Below are 19679 nucleotides of genomic sequence, written 5' to 3' on the forward strand. Positions count from 1 at the left end.
TATACAGTGCTTAACAAATTTATTAGACCACCTGTCATATTTGTCTCAGAGACCATCCAGCATCATGAAGTGCTTTAATTTAGACTCTTTCATTTTCAGTGAGCTCCCCATGTTTTCCCAATTTGAACAGGAATGAGGGATTTCAAACTGAATTCACCAAAATTTGAGCCGGCTCACTGGGCTTCTCTGAGATGTCAGAAATTAATCAAGCATAACATTCAACCACTAAAACTCATTTTTCTGTTCAGGAATGCAAGTAAATAACTATAATTTGACATATTAATCAAGAAATATTAATGTGCTTTATTATTTTTTCGCATTAAAAATATCATTTGGGTTAAAGAGCTTCTACATATTGGTTTATTAACCATTGCAGAAACATAAAAAATGATTTTGGTAATTACCAATGATGTTAGTTTAGGGCAGCTGTGGCATAAACCTTACTTTGGTTAGGGTTAGGGTGGTCTAAGAAATGGCCAAAGTGAGGCCCTAAGCAGACAACAAAACCTGAGATAGTTGCAAAGACATAATTCTTTGTTGTATTTTTCATCAAAGATAATATAAAAAAACTACCACAGACCTGTGACATTGACCAAAACTAACTTTATCTGAAAGAAAGTCACAACAAGAGGTCTGCAAAAGAAGAGTTTCATATTTATTAGATTTTCACAAACACATTTATGATCAACACTTCATGAAACAGCAGAAAAATGTGCCTTCACTGTACATCAGAGTTTAAATAGTCTGTTTCTTTCCTCGCTGTCCTTCTAAACATTTTCCTCCTTTAAATTCACAGTTTCCCTCCATCCAGAGTTCCTTCATCCTCAGAGTCAAAAACGTCCTCTCCGTGTCTCTTCATCGACTTTCTTCTACCTTCATCATGTTCACTCTCTGTCAGGATTACTCACAGTCAAAGTAGTAAAACGCTCTGGTTTCAAACCCTGTTTGTCCCAGAACATGTCAATAACACATCACACCAGATCCAAACATGAGACCTGATTAAAAACATATTTACACTTCTACATGAAAAGAAATAAAGCTCTCAAAGTGCTGCAAGACAGAAGAGGATCAGAGCGTGGAGATTCAAACTTAAACACAAAAACAGCCTCTAAAATTCATCTTTAAATAAAAACATTTTAAATAAGATTATAATTTACTTCACTAGAGTGGTTTTATATCAACAATGTCACTGCAGTTAAGAGAAAAATGCATGAAATCAGGCTGATCGATAAAGTTTATATCACTGAAAGAGTGACGGCTGATTGTGTTCTAAAGAAGGAAGGACTGTCCAGCAGATCCACAGCCTGTGGGGTTGTACAAAACAAGAGTCAAACATTTATTTAGGAAAAAAAAAAAGAAAAATAATAAGGATCAAACTAAAAAAAGTCCCTCTTGTGTTTTATGTGACAGATGCACGGCATTTTCTTGATAAGAGATCCAGGTTGCCTCAGTTCAGCACACATATTGCTGGGGTCAGGCCATGACCTCCTATCTTACTCTATGATTTTAACTTTCTTTTTAAATAAATCAGTCACCCTTTACATCTCTCAGTAGGTTTTTGCAAATTTTCAACTGATAAAAAGAGTCAGAAAGATGCTGCCTATGACCACTCAATGTTAAATTATTTTGAAAATGCACCATTTTCCTGAGAGCGGTGATTTTGGAGATAGGAGGTTATGACCCAACATTTACATTATGTTTATGACATGTAGAGAAGTTCATCCTCATGGTTCAGTAATACTGAGCAGCCATGATATTTTAAAATCATCACACAAGAGAGCATTTAACATGAATTAATGATGAGTTAGAGATATTCAGCTTAAAGAAGTCTTTATAAGAAATGAGAATTAAAGCAGTTATAATAAAGAAATAAAACTTACAGAATCATGGGCTGACTGATTACTGAGATAACTAAAAAAATGAAAATAAAAGTTTTCATATGAAAGACTCGTGTGTATTTTTACAATATAAATCTATAAAACAAAACAGGAAAAACATTTTTATACACATCTTGTACAAGTTTAAACAACTAAAAAAAGACATGAGAGAGCTCTTCACTCTGATTAATCACATTCAGTAAAATCTCAAACATTAATGACTGAAGGGGTCCAGAGAAGTCCAGCATCCTCTCAGAGTTCAGACCTGCAAGGAACAAGAAACAAGAAGACATTAAACTTTTAAGCTATCATTTAAGCCCAAAATGCACTTTTAAACTAAACTCAGAGAAATCAGAGTCTGGACAGCTGATCAGATGTTATTATGAAGAGATCCTTATAATTGAATCTGTATTTTTATTAGAGACCTTTTATGGTGAATTTTTTTTTTTTTTTTTAATTTCCCTTATATGCCATTCTGAAAACACATGCATTGTATTTGAAATTAACCACAGAGTTTCACTGAAACTGATACTAAATGTAACATATTTTTACAAAACAATAAAGATACCAACAGATACCAGTTTTTGTGACTTTTGAGGCAAAATAGTTGTTATTATTTCATGTATTATCACCTATTTTTTGTATAAAGATGGTGGTCTCGTGTCTTGCAACCATCATGAGGGGAAATAAAGTTAATTCATTTTGAATATTTGACACTTTCTCACAAATTGTTGTTTTGGTTAAAAGCAAACAAACAAAAAAAGCCTAAAAAATGTACTGATCTGTGTCCCTGTGCTCCTCTTGTTCGTCTGTCATGTTTGAGAGCAGCAACTGCAATGCATGATGGTAAAATTGCTGGGCTAGAGACCTTGGTTGTTCACCACTTTTCACAATGCACTGTAGAACAGAGTGAGTGCACTGTATAGTAATTAACTAGTGTGGGGGGGGGGGCAGCACAGCCCTGCACTCTGAGTTTTGTTCAGGTGCAAAAAAGTGATGTTTTTTCCAGCTTTCTACTCTTTATTATGGACAAATTAAGAACAAGCTTATGAAACGCATTCATAAGAAAGCACTTATCACTGATGCTGTTAGTGAAATAGTAACCAGATAATAAATGAGTTACTAGCCTAACAACTAGTTAGCAAGCTCTGTAAGCTTGTTAGTTAGTTTGTCAGAAAATAGCGAAGTTTCTTAAACTTCTCCCTGATTTGATTCTCTGTGGTTTGAGCCTGGGTCTTTATATGCTCTGCTGTGTGATCCCAGTTCAGTTTCAGGTCATCCAGGTGTTCTATTCTATCCTGTAAAGACTTCAGAAGGATCCTGAGCTCCTCCTTGTAGTCGTCTGCAGCCTCATCAATGGGTCTGAATCTGTGGTTGGTGTGGGCCCTGGAATCCCGACAGACGACACACACAGGCTGAAGATGATCCAGACAGAAGAGCTTCAGCTTCTCTGAATGCAGACTGCAGAACGTCTCCGACCTCACAGGGATGTTCTCTTCCTTGCAAAAGTCCAGTATGAAGGAATCGCACATATTCTTCAATGGAAAGTTACTTCTCAGGTCATTTTTTGAAGATTTCTTCCTGCACTTAGGACACTGGTAAGTCATTTTGAACAACCACTTCCTCTTCAGGCAGTTGTCGCAGAAGCTATGGTTACACGGCAGCATGACAGGATTTTTGAAGATGTTGTGGCAGAGCGGACAGAAATACCGATCATCCACATCCATGTGAGCCAACAGAGAAGCCATTTCTGAGTCCTGCTTGGAGTCAGACCGAAGTCAGAGTATTCTCAGTCTTCCAGTCCTTATTTGTGTCTGTCGTCTGTCTCTGCACGCGTCAACTCCAACTGTGCCTGTCTTTTCTTGTTCACAGCTTTATGACAGAGAGTGGGACCTTTTCCAAATCATTTTTGGTAAATGTTTAGTCACAACCTTTCCAATCAGCTGCAGGTGTGTTACATAAAACATTCCTGTGTCATTGCTCAGCTGTGCTGCTGCAGAACAGGTGCATTTTCTCTGTCATACTCAGCAGGCAGGGCATCATTCAATAACTGCTCATCACCAAAAACCCTCTTCTGCGGTTTTAAAGAAGATTCACCAAGGTTCCAAATGTTCACTTTGGCATTAACTATCACTCAGATGTGCCACATTAATTTTGAATTCTATTTTACTAAATTTTTAAAATCAATTAAACAAAAACGCAAAAACTCATGACTTAACCTCCCACAACCCTGCGTGTGCATGTGTGGACATTACATTTTAGCTTTTCTCAAACCCAGGAATCACTTCTGCTGTTAGTTTATTAGATAACTGCCCACTTAAGTAATTTGCTTGAAATGGTGGGAGAATTTGCGGTGAAATTTACAGGAATTATCGAGGAAATTTTGTGGAATTTTACGGACATTTGGGGAATTCACTTGGATTTTTTTCAAGTATTATTAGTGATATTTTAGGGATTTATTTGTATCTTTTGGAGAGTTTCCTTGGTGTTTTGGGGGAATTTGCTTTGAAAATTTCAGGCATTTTTATTAAAATTTGGAAAATGTGTTTTTCAATTTTTGGGGATTTTATTTTCTGAGAAATTTCTTTGACTATTTGACTAATTTTGTATTATAATTTGGTAGATTTGTTGGTAAGTTTTAGGGAATTTGGATGTTTGGGGGAATTTCTCATCATTTTCATGGAATTTTGGGAATATGTTTGTTTCTCTTGGAGAGTTTCATTAGGTGTTGGGTGGGGGGTGGGGGGGGGTTTAGAATTTAAGATATTTTCATGGAATTTTGGTAAATGTATTTTAATTATGGGGGGAATTGCATTTGAATTTTTGTGGGACTCTGCTTTGATATTTTTAGGTTTTTTTTGGTATAAAAAAGTCTGAAATTAATTTTTAAATTTTTGGGAATTTTAATTAGCTTTTTTGGTGGGGGGGTGCTTTGAAAATTTTAAGAATTGAAACAGAAATTTTAAGGAATTTGTTTGGGTGTTTGGGCAAATTTTCTGTTACTTTCATATAATTTGGGGGACTTAATAACAAAGTTTGGGGGAAATTTGTATTTTGGGAAATTTTAAGAAATGTTCAGGAATTTACATGGAATTATTTAGACTGTATGATAAAGTTTCACTGAAATATTTCAGGAATATTTGAAGAAATTTTTGGATTGTTGGTGTGGGGCACCAATATTGGCTCTAAATATTGTCTAAGGACTTTCACAGAAATCTTTTGTATTTTTCTTAAATTTTGGGAATATATTTGAATCTTTTGGAGAGTTTCATTGGGAGAAAAGTGGAAAGTTAGGAAATGTGTTTGTACATTTTGGGGAATTTTACTGAATTTTTAGGGAAATCTGCTTAGATGTTTTTTGGTATTTTGTATGAACATTCTGTAATGACAAATCTTGGGGAATTTGGGAAAATTTCCATGTAAACCTTTTTAGGAAATTTCTTAATATGTTTAGGGGTGGACTCTGCCTTGAATTTTGGGGAATTGATTTTGATTTAAATGTCAAGGATTTATGATAAAGTATTACCAGAATATTTAGGGAATATGTATAAAAAAAAAAAAAAAAAAAAAAAGGTAGTTTTTGGGATCTTTAAAAAAAAAATAATAATAAATTTAAATCATGGGTAATTTTCCAGAATTGTCATGGAATTTTTGAGGAATTTGCTAAGAAATTTCATGAGATTTTTTTCTTTAAAATTTTTGGGAATTTGCTGAAATTTATTTAGGGATTTTTATGGATTTTTTGGAAATTTTATTGGAATGTTAGGCTTTGTGATAAAGTTTCACTGAAAGATTTGGGGAATATCTAAATACATTTTGAGGTACTTTTTTGGATGCCTTAAAATATGTTTAAAATTTACAGGAATATTATTTAATTTCTTTGAAATTTCAGTAATCCTTATTTCAAGAGAGTGGAAAAATCTGACAGGAAACAAAAGAGTTTTTAATGCAAAATAATGGAATTTAAAAATGCTATAAAATGATGTGATTAATCACAATTAACTACAGAGGTTCTGAGGTAATCATGTTTAATTCTTTTCCTCCTTTTTTGCCCTGAAATAAACAAAAACGTAGCGTTTCTCTGTGCTTATTAGGAAAACTGGCATGTGCTTCTTGTGCTGTACATGCAATAATTCCTCCTAGACTTTCCTTTAAACATTCTTAAGAACATCCATCTATGGGGTGTTGCCCTGATGGATGTGAAATATAAGCCATGCCATGGAGATGCCAAACAGACTATCAGGTTAGCATTTTTGGAGCATTTATGATTTTCTACATCAACAAAAATATCCACGTACTTTACTTCAGCGACTGTTAATATCAGTGAGTCAGCAGGAACTCAGCCAAGAAGTTTCCAGGAATATTCTCTAGTTTCATTCAAGTTTCAAAAATGAAGCAATAAAACATGAAAGATAAAACCTGCAGACTACAGTGTGAATATGTTATTGATACAGGTTAGTCAGAGCATTTCAACTGATTTACAGCTTCTACATTAAATCATAATCAGTTAGAGGGATTTTAACAGAATAGAATTACATAGAAACTTCCCACTGTCTCTGTAAATGAAAATGTATCATTGAAGCTTCATAAAGCCAAAGTCACCCATCACTTGCTGCCATGTGGCGTCCAAACTTTTATCATGATAGGAAACACGTGTCGGTATGAGGACGTTTTTCACGGCTGGTTTCAGGTGGTGAAATATGAACCAGCGGATCCAGTTTAGCCGCGTATCAACAAGATACTGTTTGATGTTGTCATGGCGATGATCTTCATCATCTTTTCATTGTGAAGTATTTTACCTGTAAAGGTGCATAAACAAACATTCATGATATCAATCTTTGATATCAGTGAAAATCTTCACCCTTGGTTAGGTTCTGGGAAAAAAAGGAAATTGTGTTTAATCACGGAGATAAAGATAAGATGTGTACAACCTTAATGATGGGCTGAGAGTGAATCAAATAGCATCAAAATACATTTTGATCATCTAAAAAAATCCATGACAGGTCTAATATCCAAACAGCAAGGTCCAAGGCTCTTGCCAGTCAATCAGGGCATCGCTGCTCAGAAGTACTGAATATTTAAGAAAAGTTTGTTATTTGTCTTTGTTGTATTTATTCTAAAAATCGTCTGCACCATCAGAGTCTGTCTGCTTCATGGTCTCATCTGAGCTCTCTGGTTTGTGTTTTATCCACAGATGAGAAGGGGAACTCCAAATGCTCCGCTGCTGGTCCTTGTGTTTATGTAATTGCTGATGGGAGGCCATGTCTTTAAAAGACTGCTCCTAAAAAAAGCCGGCTGACCCCGCAGCGACTCTGACCTGCCAGGCAGCCTCTTGATGTCCAGCAGCAGCTGAAGCGACCCGTGTGTACAATAACAAATACCTGCCATGACTTGACCTTCTACTCCTGCACTCGCGTTATGTCCAACACGCAGCAAACACTCGCATTCAAACGACCAGCTAATGAAGAGATGTCAGCATAATCCTCTTCATCTCTGCTGTGATATCAGGATCCAGAAACCAGCTCCATGAGGTGTTAAGGATCAAGATTTACATTCTGATAGAGTAAAATATGCTTAATGTCATGAAATGGAACCAAAACAACACAAAACAAACAAGAAATTTCTCAATCTTCAACCTTTGCAGGGGTCCTGTGATGCAAATTCTCTCGTGGCTGCACACATCTCCACCAAAACTGAAGAACTTTTAGTTTTAGAAAATATCAACATCTGTATGATGATTAAACATTCCTGACTTGAAAGATCACACACAGTAGGAGAAGAGGAGGAATGGTGTACTTCCTCATCCCTTGCATTCCCACCTCATCTTGCCTGTCTTGATTGAGGCTGTATGAATCATCTCCTCTCCCTTTTTTTTAATTGTTTTAGCAACAAGAATAAACACAGCAGCTTCTCTGTGTGGTTCTCCTTATTGTAAACAATGATTCTTGCTCTATCACTAACATTAAAACATGTTACAGATGGGATTTTTGAAGACACTGCCCCCTAGCGTTTGAAGAATATCGGTTTGCAGCAAGTAGGAAGTCGGCGCTAGGTAACTTTATTTCTGCATTTTTTGTCTTTTTTTCTTTTTTGTTATTATTTTGACAATGTCAAAGCTATCAACATACATTTTAGAGGATTTTTCTTTTTCATTAGAATTTTTAAATTTTAATATCAAAACTCGAGATGGGTCAATAATAATCTCTGTAGACTTTTTGTACCCACTCAGTCTGTTGGTGCCCAAAAATGTCCGATTAAAATCATAGTTTTTGATCCTCCAGCCATCACAGTAAAAAAACAAAACAAAACAAAAATATGCATTTATGATATTATGCTTTCATTCTTGAGTCATTGCATCAAATTTGCAGTTTTTCCTGTGTGTCACCAAATATCAGACATTTACCATATTTGGCATGAGAGGAAATTAAATAAATTTTTCATGGTTTTCTTTAGGAGTGCTAATATAAGAGTTTATTAAAATGTTAAAATTTAAAAATAATTAGGCTATTAATAAAAATCTAAGTTGTTGCTCATTATTAACATAGTCAAGGCTGTGATGATCCACTTAAAGAAAATCCAATTAGCATGTAGAATATGACAAATATTTGTTTTCTGTGATTTTTTACATAAAGGCAAAATGCCCCCAAAAAATAACCTAAACAGCATTTGTGAACAAGGCGTGACCATGGGGACTGACATGCACGAAAGAAGCCACAGGTTGGATTTGAACCTAGGCTGCCAGCTGAGAGGACGGCAGGTGGGCACAAAACACCAACACCATATCCTGCCTGACATTTCTTTTTAACTTGATGTAAGGTTGTATGAGGTTCTTGTCAATATTGATAGATTAGCTACAGGAAGTTTCAGTCAACTCAGTCCTTCTATTGAAGAACCAAACAGAATGGCAGCACATAAGCAAAGCCATAATACTAGTAACATGTAGAGTCCAACCTTACCGGCAGTGTTGGAGTAAGTGTGAACTATACCAGTAGTGCCCTAAATGTAAACCTGCACAACTCTTTGCGTTATATGCTCAGAGACAGAGGGGCTCCCATCCCTATGGCGGTTTTCTTTTTTGCTCACAGGCTGAGAAGTTTGGGAACCTCTGCACTATTTATTAGTATTTTTCATACAGAAACATTCTTCCATTGTTTTATGCAGGATGTTTAACCTTGAACACCTTTTGTACTTAAATACAAACTTTGACCAACAAGAAAAGCAATATATGATGATGTGGGCAAAATGTTAATCTTAGGAGGAGTAAAAGTGAATTTTTGTCCTCTGGTCACACCAAAAGCTAAAAATTGCCCCGTGGTGTGAAGTTCTCCATAGTACTGGAGAGATATTTTGCAGTCCTGAGAGGTACTTGAGCTGCTCAGCTTTCACTCACGGAGCAAAAATAGAACGTGGAAGTCTCTAATTAGACCAATATATCCAAGATAAAACCAAACAGAGTTTAGGTTTCTGGCAAAATACAAACTTGATGTGTAAATATCTTGTATGTATTCATTAAACCAATTTCAAAATCGGTGTCTTAAAATTTTTAAGGCAGATTTTGCTTTTGAAAAATATATCATGTCCAAAATGGCATTAAAAATTATTGTGCCAAGTTATTGCAGCTATAAGCAGCAAAATAGAAAGTTCAGGTGTGTCCTTTAAAAATGTTGGAGATTAAGAAAACTTGCCAACAAACTAAAGGTCACTGAGGGCCACAAACTTTGACCTGCTGCAGTGGCACAAAATGTGCAAAGTTTGCAATGACAGTCAGAAGCCTCCCTAATGGGACCCACACAGCACTGCTGCACTGGGCTGCACACTGCATAAATTATTTCTGTAAATAGTGAAGTTTATGAAGAAATGAATGAGAGTCACCAAAAGAAAAACTAAAGAAGTTATCTATCTGGGAATGAAAAGGGAAGAACTGGGAGAGGAACGAAAAAGAGAGTCTGTTTGAGTTTGTTGACCTGGCTAGCCTGCTGACTGAGCGGTGACATTCAGAGTGGTTCTTTAGACAATGCATAAACAGGGATTAATGATCTGCTTTAGTCATTCAGATGCCCAGTGATGCACTTTGGTCTGTGTGTTCAAACTCTGCATTTACAAAGGGCACTCGGAGACTGACAGGAGGAGGAGCAGCACAATACCTACAGTCAGTGGGGAGGAGGCAGAGGCGGCGTTGTGTCAGAAGTCAGAAGCGAGGCAGCTAACTAACTAACTAACTAACTAACTAACTAACTAACTAACTAACTGACTAACTGACTGACTATCTATCTATCTATCTATCTATCTATCTATCTATCTATCTATCTATCTATCTGTCTGTCCGTCTGTCTGTCTGTCCATCCGTCCGTCCGTCCGTCCGTCCATCCATCTATCTATCTACAAAGTTTGTAAGTGCATTATTGGAATCAAAAGTTGTGAACATTTCTACTGATATTTACAACTCACACATCACCTGTAAATATTGTTCAATAGTGGCTGTAAATATCAGTCTAAATTGGCTGAAAAATCTGTCTTTATCAGCCCTAAATATTAGTCTATATTGGCTCTGAATATCAGTATACATTAGCTGTAAATATCAGTCTATAAAGGTTCTAAATTTTAGTCTATATAAGCATTAAATATCAGACTTCATAGCTTTATAGCTCTAAATAATGGTCTTTATTGGTTCAGAGTATTAGTCTTTGGATTGAAATATTAATCTACAATGGTCTATATTTGCTGTAAATAGCAGGCAATATTTTTTTGTAAATATTGATCTATATTGGCTTGATCTTTAGCTGCTCTAAATATTGGTCTGAACTGGCTTGACATATTGGTTTATGTTGGCTCTACATATTGATCCATATTGGGTTAAAAATTGGTCAGTATTGGCCCTAAATATCTGGAAAATTTGGGCCAATTTTGGGCCAAAATTTGGGTCAATATTTGCTCTAAATATTGGTCCATACTGGCTTGAAATATTGATCTACACTGGCCCTAGTTAGTAGTCTATATTGCTCTAAATATTGGTCTAAATTGGCTCTAAGAATTGGTCTTAATTGGCTGTAAAAAAAAAAAAAAAAGGTCTATATAGGCTTTAAAAATTTATCTATAATTGCCCCAAATATCATTCTAATGTTTAAAATATCAGCTTATATTGGTCTATACTGGCCCTAAATATTGGTCTATATTGGCTCTAAATATTAGGCAATGGCTTGACATATTGGTCTAAATTGGCTCTAAATATTGGTCTATACTGGCTCTATATATCTGGCAATACTGGTTCTAAAGTTTGGTCTTTCTTGGCCCTAAATATTGGTCTAAGTTGGCTCTAAATATTGGCCTATATTTGGCTCTTAATATTGGCCTATATTGGCTCTAAATATTGGTCTATACTGGCTTGAAATATTGGTCTATAATGGCTCTAAATGTTAGTCTGTATTGATTCTAAATATTGGTCCATATTGGCTCCAAATATAAGCCTATATTTGCTCTAAATATTGGGCAATGGCATTAAAGTATTGCTCTTTACTGGCTCTAAATTTTGGTCTATATTGGCTCTACATATTGGTCTTTACTGGCACTTAATATCATGCATTATTGATTCTGAAGTTTGGTTTTATTGGCCCTAAATATTGGCCTATATTGGCTCTTAAAATTGGTCTATATTGGCTCTAAATATTGATCTATATTGGCTCTAAAAAATGAGCAATGGCTTGAAAAATTGGTCTAAATTGGCTCTAAATATTGGTCTAAATTGGCCCTAAATATTGGTCTAAATTGGCTCTAAATATTGGTCTAAATTGGCTCTAAATATTGGTCTAAATTGGCCCTAAATATTGGTCTAAATTGGCTCTAAATATTGGTCTATATTGGCTCTAAATATTGGCCTATATTGGCTCTTGATATTGGTCTATATTGGCCAATATTGGCCCTAAATATTGGCCTAAATAGGCCTTAAACATTGGTCTATACTGGCTTGAATATTGGTCTTTATTTGCTCTAAATATTGACCTATATTTGCTCTAAATATTGGTCTATACTGGCTCTAAATATCTAGCAATACTGGTTCTAAAGTTTGGTCTTTATTGGCCCTAAATATTGGCCAATATTGGTCCCTAAATATTGGCCAATATTAATCCCTAGATATTGGCCTAAACAAGCCCTAAATATTGGTCTATACTGGCTCTAAATATTGGTCTATACTGGCTTTAAATATTGGCCTATACTGGCTCTAAATATTGGTCTAAATTGGCTCTAAATATTGGGAAATATTGGCTCTAAATATTGGTCTATATTGGCTCTAAATATTGGCCTATATTGGCTCCTGATATTGGTCTATATTGGCCAATATTGGCCCTAAATATTGGCCTAAATAGGCCTTAAACATTGGTCTATACTGGCTTGAATATTGGTCTTTATTTGCTCTAAATATTGACCTATATTTGCTCTAAATATTGGTCTATACTGGCTCTAAATATTGGCCTATATTTGGCTTTTAATATTGGTCTATACTGGCTCTAAATAATGGTCTATATTGGCCCTATATATTGGTCTAAATTGGCCCGAAATATTGGTCTAAATTGGCTCTAAATATTGGTCTAAATTGGCTCTAAATATTGCTCTTTTTTGGCTCTAAATATTGGTCTAAATTGGCTTTAAATATTGGTCTAAATTTGCTCTAAATATTGGTCTAAATTGGCCCTAAATATTGGTCTAAATTGGCTCTAAATATTGGCCTATATTGGCTCTAAGTATTGCTCTTTTTTGGCTCTAAATATTGGTCCATACTGGCTCGAAATATTGATCCGCATTGGCCCTACTTAGTAGTCTATATTGGCTCTAAGTATTGGTCTATATTAGCTTTGAGAATTGGTCCTAATTGGCTGTAAAAAGAAAAAAAAAAAGGTTATATAGGCTTTAAAAATGTATCTATGATTGCCCTAAATATCATTCTAATGTTTAAAATATCGGCTTATATTTGTTGTAAATATCGGCCTAGATCAGCTGTAAAAAAAGTCAGAACATATACCATGAGTGTTTTTTTTATCATCATGAGAGTCATGTTGTCTGTCTTATTGTGCCTGTTTTATTTCTTAATTACTGTATTTTTGACCTTTTTCATGCTTTTATTAGTGTCATGTGTTTTTCAGCATTTACAGTGCTCTTTTACGCTTTTATGGGTTGTATGTAGTCATCTGTGTATTTTTTTAGATGTTTTTAATTCCCCCTGCAGCACAGTGTGAAATGTTTTTTATAAATGTGCTGCATAAATTTAAAGAATTGTGATTGATTATCACATGGTTTGGTTTGTTTTTATGTAATGTTTCCTCCAAAAACAAGCAGAATATTATAGTATTTACTTAAAAAAACATTCTCCTTTTCACCCAAACCTGGTCCACTATAAACACTGAGATCTACTCACCTGTCCAGGTGGGCTCTGTTCATCTGTGCTCCACTACAAAGCTCATGGTAGTCCCATCAAATGAAGGTGGTGCGATGATTCTCGGCCCTTGCTGGGAGGTGATGCTGATGACCGGCTGTTTGGCACTGGAGAAGCCCTGCGTTAGCCTGTTGGCGGCGGTGGCGGCCTGCGGTTGAACCCCAACGGCGGCCTGGGGAGACTTCCCTGTCGCCATGTAGAAAGGACTCTCCATGTACAAACCCTCTGTCTGCTGAGACGAAGCTTTCTCCATGCTCTCAGAATCCGACTGCATGGACATCTGCGACTGCACTAGTGTCCGTGCCGGGATCACCGATGGCGTCGGCATAAAGCCTGGGTAGATCATGTAGGTGTGTCCATACGCTCCTGGACTGAGCGCCAAAGGTGAGATTGGCATGGGAACTGGTGTCATAGGAGGCTGTGGCATCGGCACGTCCACGTACTGTCCTGTTTCAGGGTCAAAGAGGCGCTTCGTGGCAGGCTGAACTGGGGTGTCCACCAAGTAGTAGTTGCCAGTCGTTGGATCAAGGAGCATCTTCCTCTGGGTGGTCTGAAACTGGTCTAGAGTGGGAGCTGGCGTGATCGCTGGAGAAAAACAGTACACTTGAGGCTGATTGCCTGTCATGCCCATTGGTAAAGAGTGGTAGATGGTCGCAGAGGGAATCTCTGGTGATCGCGTCTCCATGACAATGCTGGCTCGTTTTGGGGTTTGGTTTAGCTCGTCGTGACCCTTGGAGGTGGGTCCTGCTTGTCCTGAAGGTGCAGTTGGGTTCATCTTGGTGGTAAACGAATACACTGAGGTTTTTTCAGTAGACGGCGCCGGTTTGTTGGCACTGGCAGGAGACTTTACCGGAATTGTAAGGTAGTTCTCGTTGTCAGGGCCCAGAAGATCTTGCACAGACTTCTCTAGTTCCCTGGATTCGCCGACTTCGTATCCACTCATCTTCATCTGGCTGCTCTTTAAAGACACGGGCAGTTTTGGTGACTTTGGGGTGAAACCTTTGGCGTTGAAGGGGGTTTGTGTGGCAGGATTCGGTTGGGTCGTCTTTGTGGACGACTTCATGCTGGAGCTGAGACTGAACATGTTCTTGGTCCCAGCGGCGTTGGCGGTGGCTTGCATGGACTTGGCCAGGAGCTTATCGTCACGGCTGCTGGGAGTTTGGAATACTTTGTCGTCTCTCCTCGGCAGGCTGGGGGACGCCGCTACTGCTGGTGGCGTCTTGTCGGCGTTGGGGTATGAGTCTCTTCCGGCAGCCATGTTGGGCTCTTCCTCTGGACCTCCTTGCTCCTCACTGGTGATCAGGGAAAGAACATGGCTGTCTGTCAGCGGCCGGGGCTCGTTCTTCCTCTTCCACTCGTTCTTTTCAAACACATAGAGCTGCTCCATTGTTTTCACAGCAGCTTGGAGTTTCTCCAACGCCACCTGGTTCGCCATCTTTGACTCCGGTTTCTTCTCTGTGAGATCTGATGGCTTGTCCTGTCTTTTTGAAGCTATTCTCTCAATTTTCAACCCAATGCCTCCCTCTGAAGAGTTATTAGAGTTACCTATGGGTGCTCTTGCTGCTGCTTTTTGCAGTTGAGCGCTTATAGCGCCCTCTGGAGACGATCTATCCAAATCAAGGGGCTCTCTTTTAGGAATCTCTTGTTTCCCGTTGCTGTTAGTATTAACAGACTGGCATTTTATCACAATAGGGGAGACTGAGTTGAGATTTCGATAGGGCATTTGCTTCTTCTGCTCTGTATGGCTGTCAGCAGTGGGTTTACTCTCGTTGTTATCCAAAGAAACAAAGTGATACGAGCTTTTAACGAGTTTACGCACGTCTCTGACTTGGTGAATTGGCGTTTGGAGCTTCCCTTTATTATCTCTAATGTCTCTAACCATAAAATGCGGAACTTTATCTGAACACTCACCCTTCAGAGCTGCAGCCAGCGCCTGGCATTTGAAGTCATCTGTTCTGACGAGGCTGGCTGGGTTACAGCCTATATTAGGAGCGCGCAGTTTGGAGACGCTGAACGGCTCGGTTTTATTGTCTCTGACGCTCCTTAAGTTAATTTTGATTTCCGGAGATTTGGACGTAGCCACGCTCCTGGAGTCTGCGATGTATAAAGTGTTGTCAGAACGCAGTTTGATCCCTTCACATGGAGAATAGCGCGTGTTCTGCAGCTGCTGTCCCTCCTCTGCGTCACTGGGCAGCAGTTGGATACTTGGCACAAACAAATGTGACATTTTAATCAGTTTGCTGCCTCCTAATGAGTACTGATCCCCCTCTTCTTCTTTGTCCCCAGCAGAAGGCTGCTTCTCCTCTGGAGTTTTATCGTTTTTATGATCCTTTTGAAACTCTACCTCCTCGTCCTTCCAACATCTGAATGCGCTATTTTGGCTGCGAAGCAATGCGCCTTTTTTAGTATCGATCCCAGCTTCATTTGCGGGCTCCAAATTCGTTTCTGGAGCGTCTTGTCTCCGAGAGTCGCTCTTCGTATCACATGAGCCGCTGTCAATGAAGTCCCCTAATTCATCCACGCACATTATGGCGTAGTCTGAGCTGCTCTCGGAGAACTTGGAGCTCTGTCTGTGCAGCTCCTTGCCCCCCTTCCCTCTGTGGCTGCTCTCGCTGTCCTGGTGCGCCACGCTCGGGGAAGCCTGCCTCTGATGAGGCTCGCTGATCTCCCCTCTTTCCATCTTGCGCTCCTGCTCGAACTGCATCTTTTTGGAAATCACATTTTTGATCAAGCTGGAGGCGAATATGGCCTTCTTGTGCGTGTCTTCCATGGCGTTAGAGGGAGGCTTGCTGGCCCCTCTCCTCTGGCTGCTTGGCAAACTGTTGGTAACTTCATCTGTGGAACGTGATCCTGCAGCATTTTGTGCAAAGTTAGTGCGCCTTTCTCCTGCAGGCATCCCCGATTTGACATTACAGCGAAAATTTAAAGTCTCTGTGAGTCTGATGACGCCACTGTGGCTCTGACTGAACTTCCCCATCAGCTCGATTTTCTTCTGGGGATTCCCATTCAGAGTAAAGATCTTGTTAGTGGGCAGTGCCAAGCCTTTGTACCCCCTGCTGTCTACATTTTTGGCTATTTCAAAAGAAGAGTTTTGATGTGAGACTACACTCTGGTCCAGTCCTTGAGACATGTTGCCATATTTCAAGTCGACAAACGTGGACCATCTGTTAATCCCTAAGCCATGCTCTGATGCTGATGACTCGCTGGAGGTGCTGAAATTAATGGCATCAAAGTAAGGGTACGCCAGGCTCTTGAAGGCTTTGGCTGTCAGATTGCGCACCTCCTTGTCAGCGTCGTCCAGCTCGCTGACAGCGCTGGACGCACCGCTGGAGTACTCCGTGACCTCTTTCCCCCTCAATTTCCCAAAGTGCAAGCGTCCAGGCGCGGCTATGAAACACTTCGCAGTGTCACACAACGTCTCTGCCTTCCCGTCAACTCCCCTGAACACATATCGGCTCATGTCTCCTGGCACGGCGCGCCTGGCATGATAAAGAATATTTTTCTCTTCTTGGATGTTGCTGGGGTCATTTATAGCTCGAGAAGTGGCTCTGATTGACAAGTGGATCTGTCCCTGCTGCTTGGACACGCTCTCATCTGAGCTGGTGAACTTGGCTGCGTCGCTCGGATCACTTTCCAGCGCCGCCGCCGTCGCCGCCGCTGCTGCTGCTGCTGCTGCGCCCTTATCCGCCGCTCCATCACCATCGAATGACGCGTAATCGACAAAAGAGTACACTTGCTGGTTGTCATCCTCCAGCTCCCAGCTGGCTGAAGAGCCAACTCCGATGTCGTATTCCCCCTCATGGTCAGAAAGCTCCGTGAGCTGGATTTCATGCGTGGTAATGTAGTGGGACTCGTCCTCCGTTACGCACGGGACGCAGTCGTCGGAAAGCACCAAACTAACATCATCATCATCATCATCATCATCCTCGAAATCATCAGACTCACTCCGGCTCAAATAATTGTCATCTCCTCTCTCTGCGCTCTCCTCTGTTTTGGACACTTCGGGTTGCGTAATTGCGCGCTCGCCTTTGTCTCCAGATATGAGGCGATCCTTTGACCCTGCCACTGGCTCTTCTTTCTTCTTAGTTTCAGCCTCACGTTCAGCCGATAACTCCTTGTTCGGCTCCGTTGCGCGCAGAGCTTCAGATCCTCTTTGGTTCGCCAACACAGACATGTGGCTTCTTTCATCAGCTCCACTCTCTTTCTTCTGTTTTACACCCACTGACTCCAAATCCACGTATTTGAGTCCCTCCTGCCTTCCTGGCGCATCTTCTTCCCCTCTTTTACATTTTTGGAGCAGATCTTTGACCTCCCGGGGATCTGCCGGTGCCTCCACGCAGCCCTGCTCGCTCTTCATGGCTCAGCCCGCTGCTCTGAGTGGACATGCGGAGAGTGAGAGCGGAGGAGCGGCAGAGATGGAGCCTCTCTACCGGTTTGACAGACACTCTGATGAGACGGAGGCGCTCCAAACATTCCAGCTCACCGCCACATGCATCTCAGAGCCGCGAGTCTAAAAAGGATCACAGACATTACTGACTACTGTCTAGGCCACATGGGTCCCAAGCTGCAGTCCGCGGACCAGTAAGGGCCGCTGAAGGCACTACTATTTATACTCAAACTGGAAGATCAATTTATCAAACAATGATGCAACAACTCAGGACACATGAGCTACAAAACCTCAATTTTTCACTAACTCGACTGGTTGATTAAGTAATTTAAGTTATGGATCACAGACGGGCAATTTTAGTAATTTAGGGGCCCCAAACAAAAACCAATAAAAGCCCCTTCTCTATTCATCTAAAATCAATCACAGCAAGTGCTACTCCAAAGCATTGTTTTTCAAAGCCAGAGAACTACTTTTTATTTCTTTAACATTAATTAGTGGGATTTCTGCCTTATTTTGGAGAGGTCAGGACAGGAAGTCAGGGAAAAACAGTGGCAGATAACATGCAGGAAAGTTGGACTAACCTGGACCGCCTGTTTGGAAGACTAGCTTAAGTACATAGGGTGTGAGCAGTACCTGGTCACTAGGGGGCACTAGGGTGCCGTCCCACGTCACTCTCTCCAGAAAGAGTGAACACTTCACTGAATAAAATCTGACAATAAAGTACTCTATAGTTAGAGATTAGAATGTGTGATGTTCATCAGATATAGATTAAAAATGTTTCACGTGTATGATGTCACTTCCTGGTCACATGTCAGAGCCGTCCCCATGTCCTTCCATTTACCGTCGTTGAACGCACATGCTCATTAGCTCCTCTTTGATACAGAAGCTCCTGAGGCGCAGAAAAAATACACCCTGCACAAATTACTAACCACTTGCCAGTAGGTGGCAGCAGAGAAATCTGTTTCATAGCTGAGGTAAACAGAGTAAGTTAAGTAATTAAAAAAAAAAAAAAAAAAAAAAAATTTATATATATATATATATATATATGCAAATTGGATTTTGATTTGATTTGAATATGTCAATAATAAGCAACAAGTTTGATTTTTTGTTTTTTGTTTTTTTATGCATTCTTATTTGTTGTTTTTGAACTTTAAGATTTTGTTAAATTGTCAGTCATCAATGATAAGCAACAACTTTCATATTTTTGCATTTTTTAGTTTTTAACATTCTAGTAAATTGTCACACACAGAATAGTCATGACCAGAAATGGCCACCATATCTCAGTGACAATAAAACTATTACAAATTTAAAAACATGTTCCACTTTTTTAGCACTAATGTTTTAATCAAGATCAGACCTGATCAGAAATATCAAACATTGATTTATTTATTTATTTTTTTTTGGGGGGGGGGGGGGGATTTAACCATTTAAATGCCAGTTTAAATGCAAAAACCCCCTCATATTTATAATGCCCCCCCAGAAAAAAAATCCTTATAATAGAAGTATATTGAATGCCTTTGGAGGTGATTATCACTGCCTTGACAGTGTTATTAATTTGGAAAGAACTTTGATTTTAATGCATTATTCTTTTATTATTTAAAGCAGCACTATGTAGTTTTTCCACCTTAATACAATATTTCGAGAGTCATTGTGATGGTACATCACCTTACAACAGGTTGAATGACACCTCTGTCATGGTCTGGGGGGGTCTGTATCGCCTTCACTGGCACAGTGTAACTTTGAGGTGGATGGTAGGAACCCTTCCACACTAAAAAACTACAAATTTCTACTGCTTTGACTGCTTTACGGCATACGTCACTTCCCCCTCCTTCCCGATTCGTTGAAAAGAGGGAAGTTGAGGCGAAAGCTAAACGTAGAGTTGTTATCATGGCAGAAGCAGCGAAAAACCCAAAGAAAAGAAAAGTTTTATCAGAGGAGACAAAAAAAGAAAGTGGGAGAGTAACAAGCTGAATGCCCGGACAAGAATAAA

At 39.3% G+C, this 19679-nt stretch overlaps 1 protein-coding gene across 2 annotated transcripts; it reads right to left on the reverse strand.

Moving 5' to 3' along the window:
- Positions 1-634: 634 nt before the first annotated feature.
- On the reverse strand, positions 635-17679 carry c22h4orf54 (chromosome 22 C4orf54 homolog). 2 transcript variants are annotated; one of them, XM_041778865.1, is made up of 2 exons: positions 13285-17679; positions 635-2142 (listed from the first exon to the last, which is right to left on the reverse strand). In XM_041778865.1, the coding sequence occupies exon 1, from the start codon at positions 17657-17659 to the stop codon at positions 13304-13306; it is 4356 nt and encodes a 1451-aa protein (XP_041634799.1). In that variant the 5' UTR covers positions 17660-17679; the 3' UTR covers positions 635-2142; positions 13285-13303. The 2 variants fall into 2 exon arrangements, with proteins under 2 accessions (XP_041634799.1, XP_041634800.1); XM_041778866.1 differs by lacking the exon at positions 635-2142 and adding an exon at positions 6326-6676.
- Between the last annotated feature and the right edge of the window lie 2000 nt (positions 17680-19679).

The sequence above is a fragment of the Cheilinus undulatus genome, linkage group 22 (assembly GCF_018320785.1).
Source record: "Cheilinus undulatus linkage group 22, ASM1832078v1, whole genome shotgun sequence".
In the NCBI taxonomy this organism is placed as follows: domain Eukaryota; kingdom Metazoa; phylum Chordata; class Actinopteri; order Labriformes; family Labridae; genus Cheilinus; species Cheilinus undulatus.

Bases quoted from the DNA above. Each gene is read 5' to 3' on its own strand.
- c22h4orf54 (XM_041778865.1), bottom strand. From the start codon at position 17,659: ATGAAGAGCGAGCAGGGCTGCGTGGAGGCACCGGCAGATCCCCGGGAG.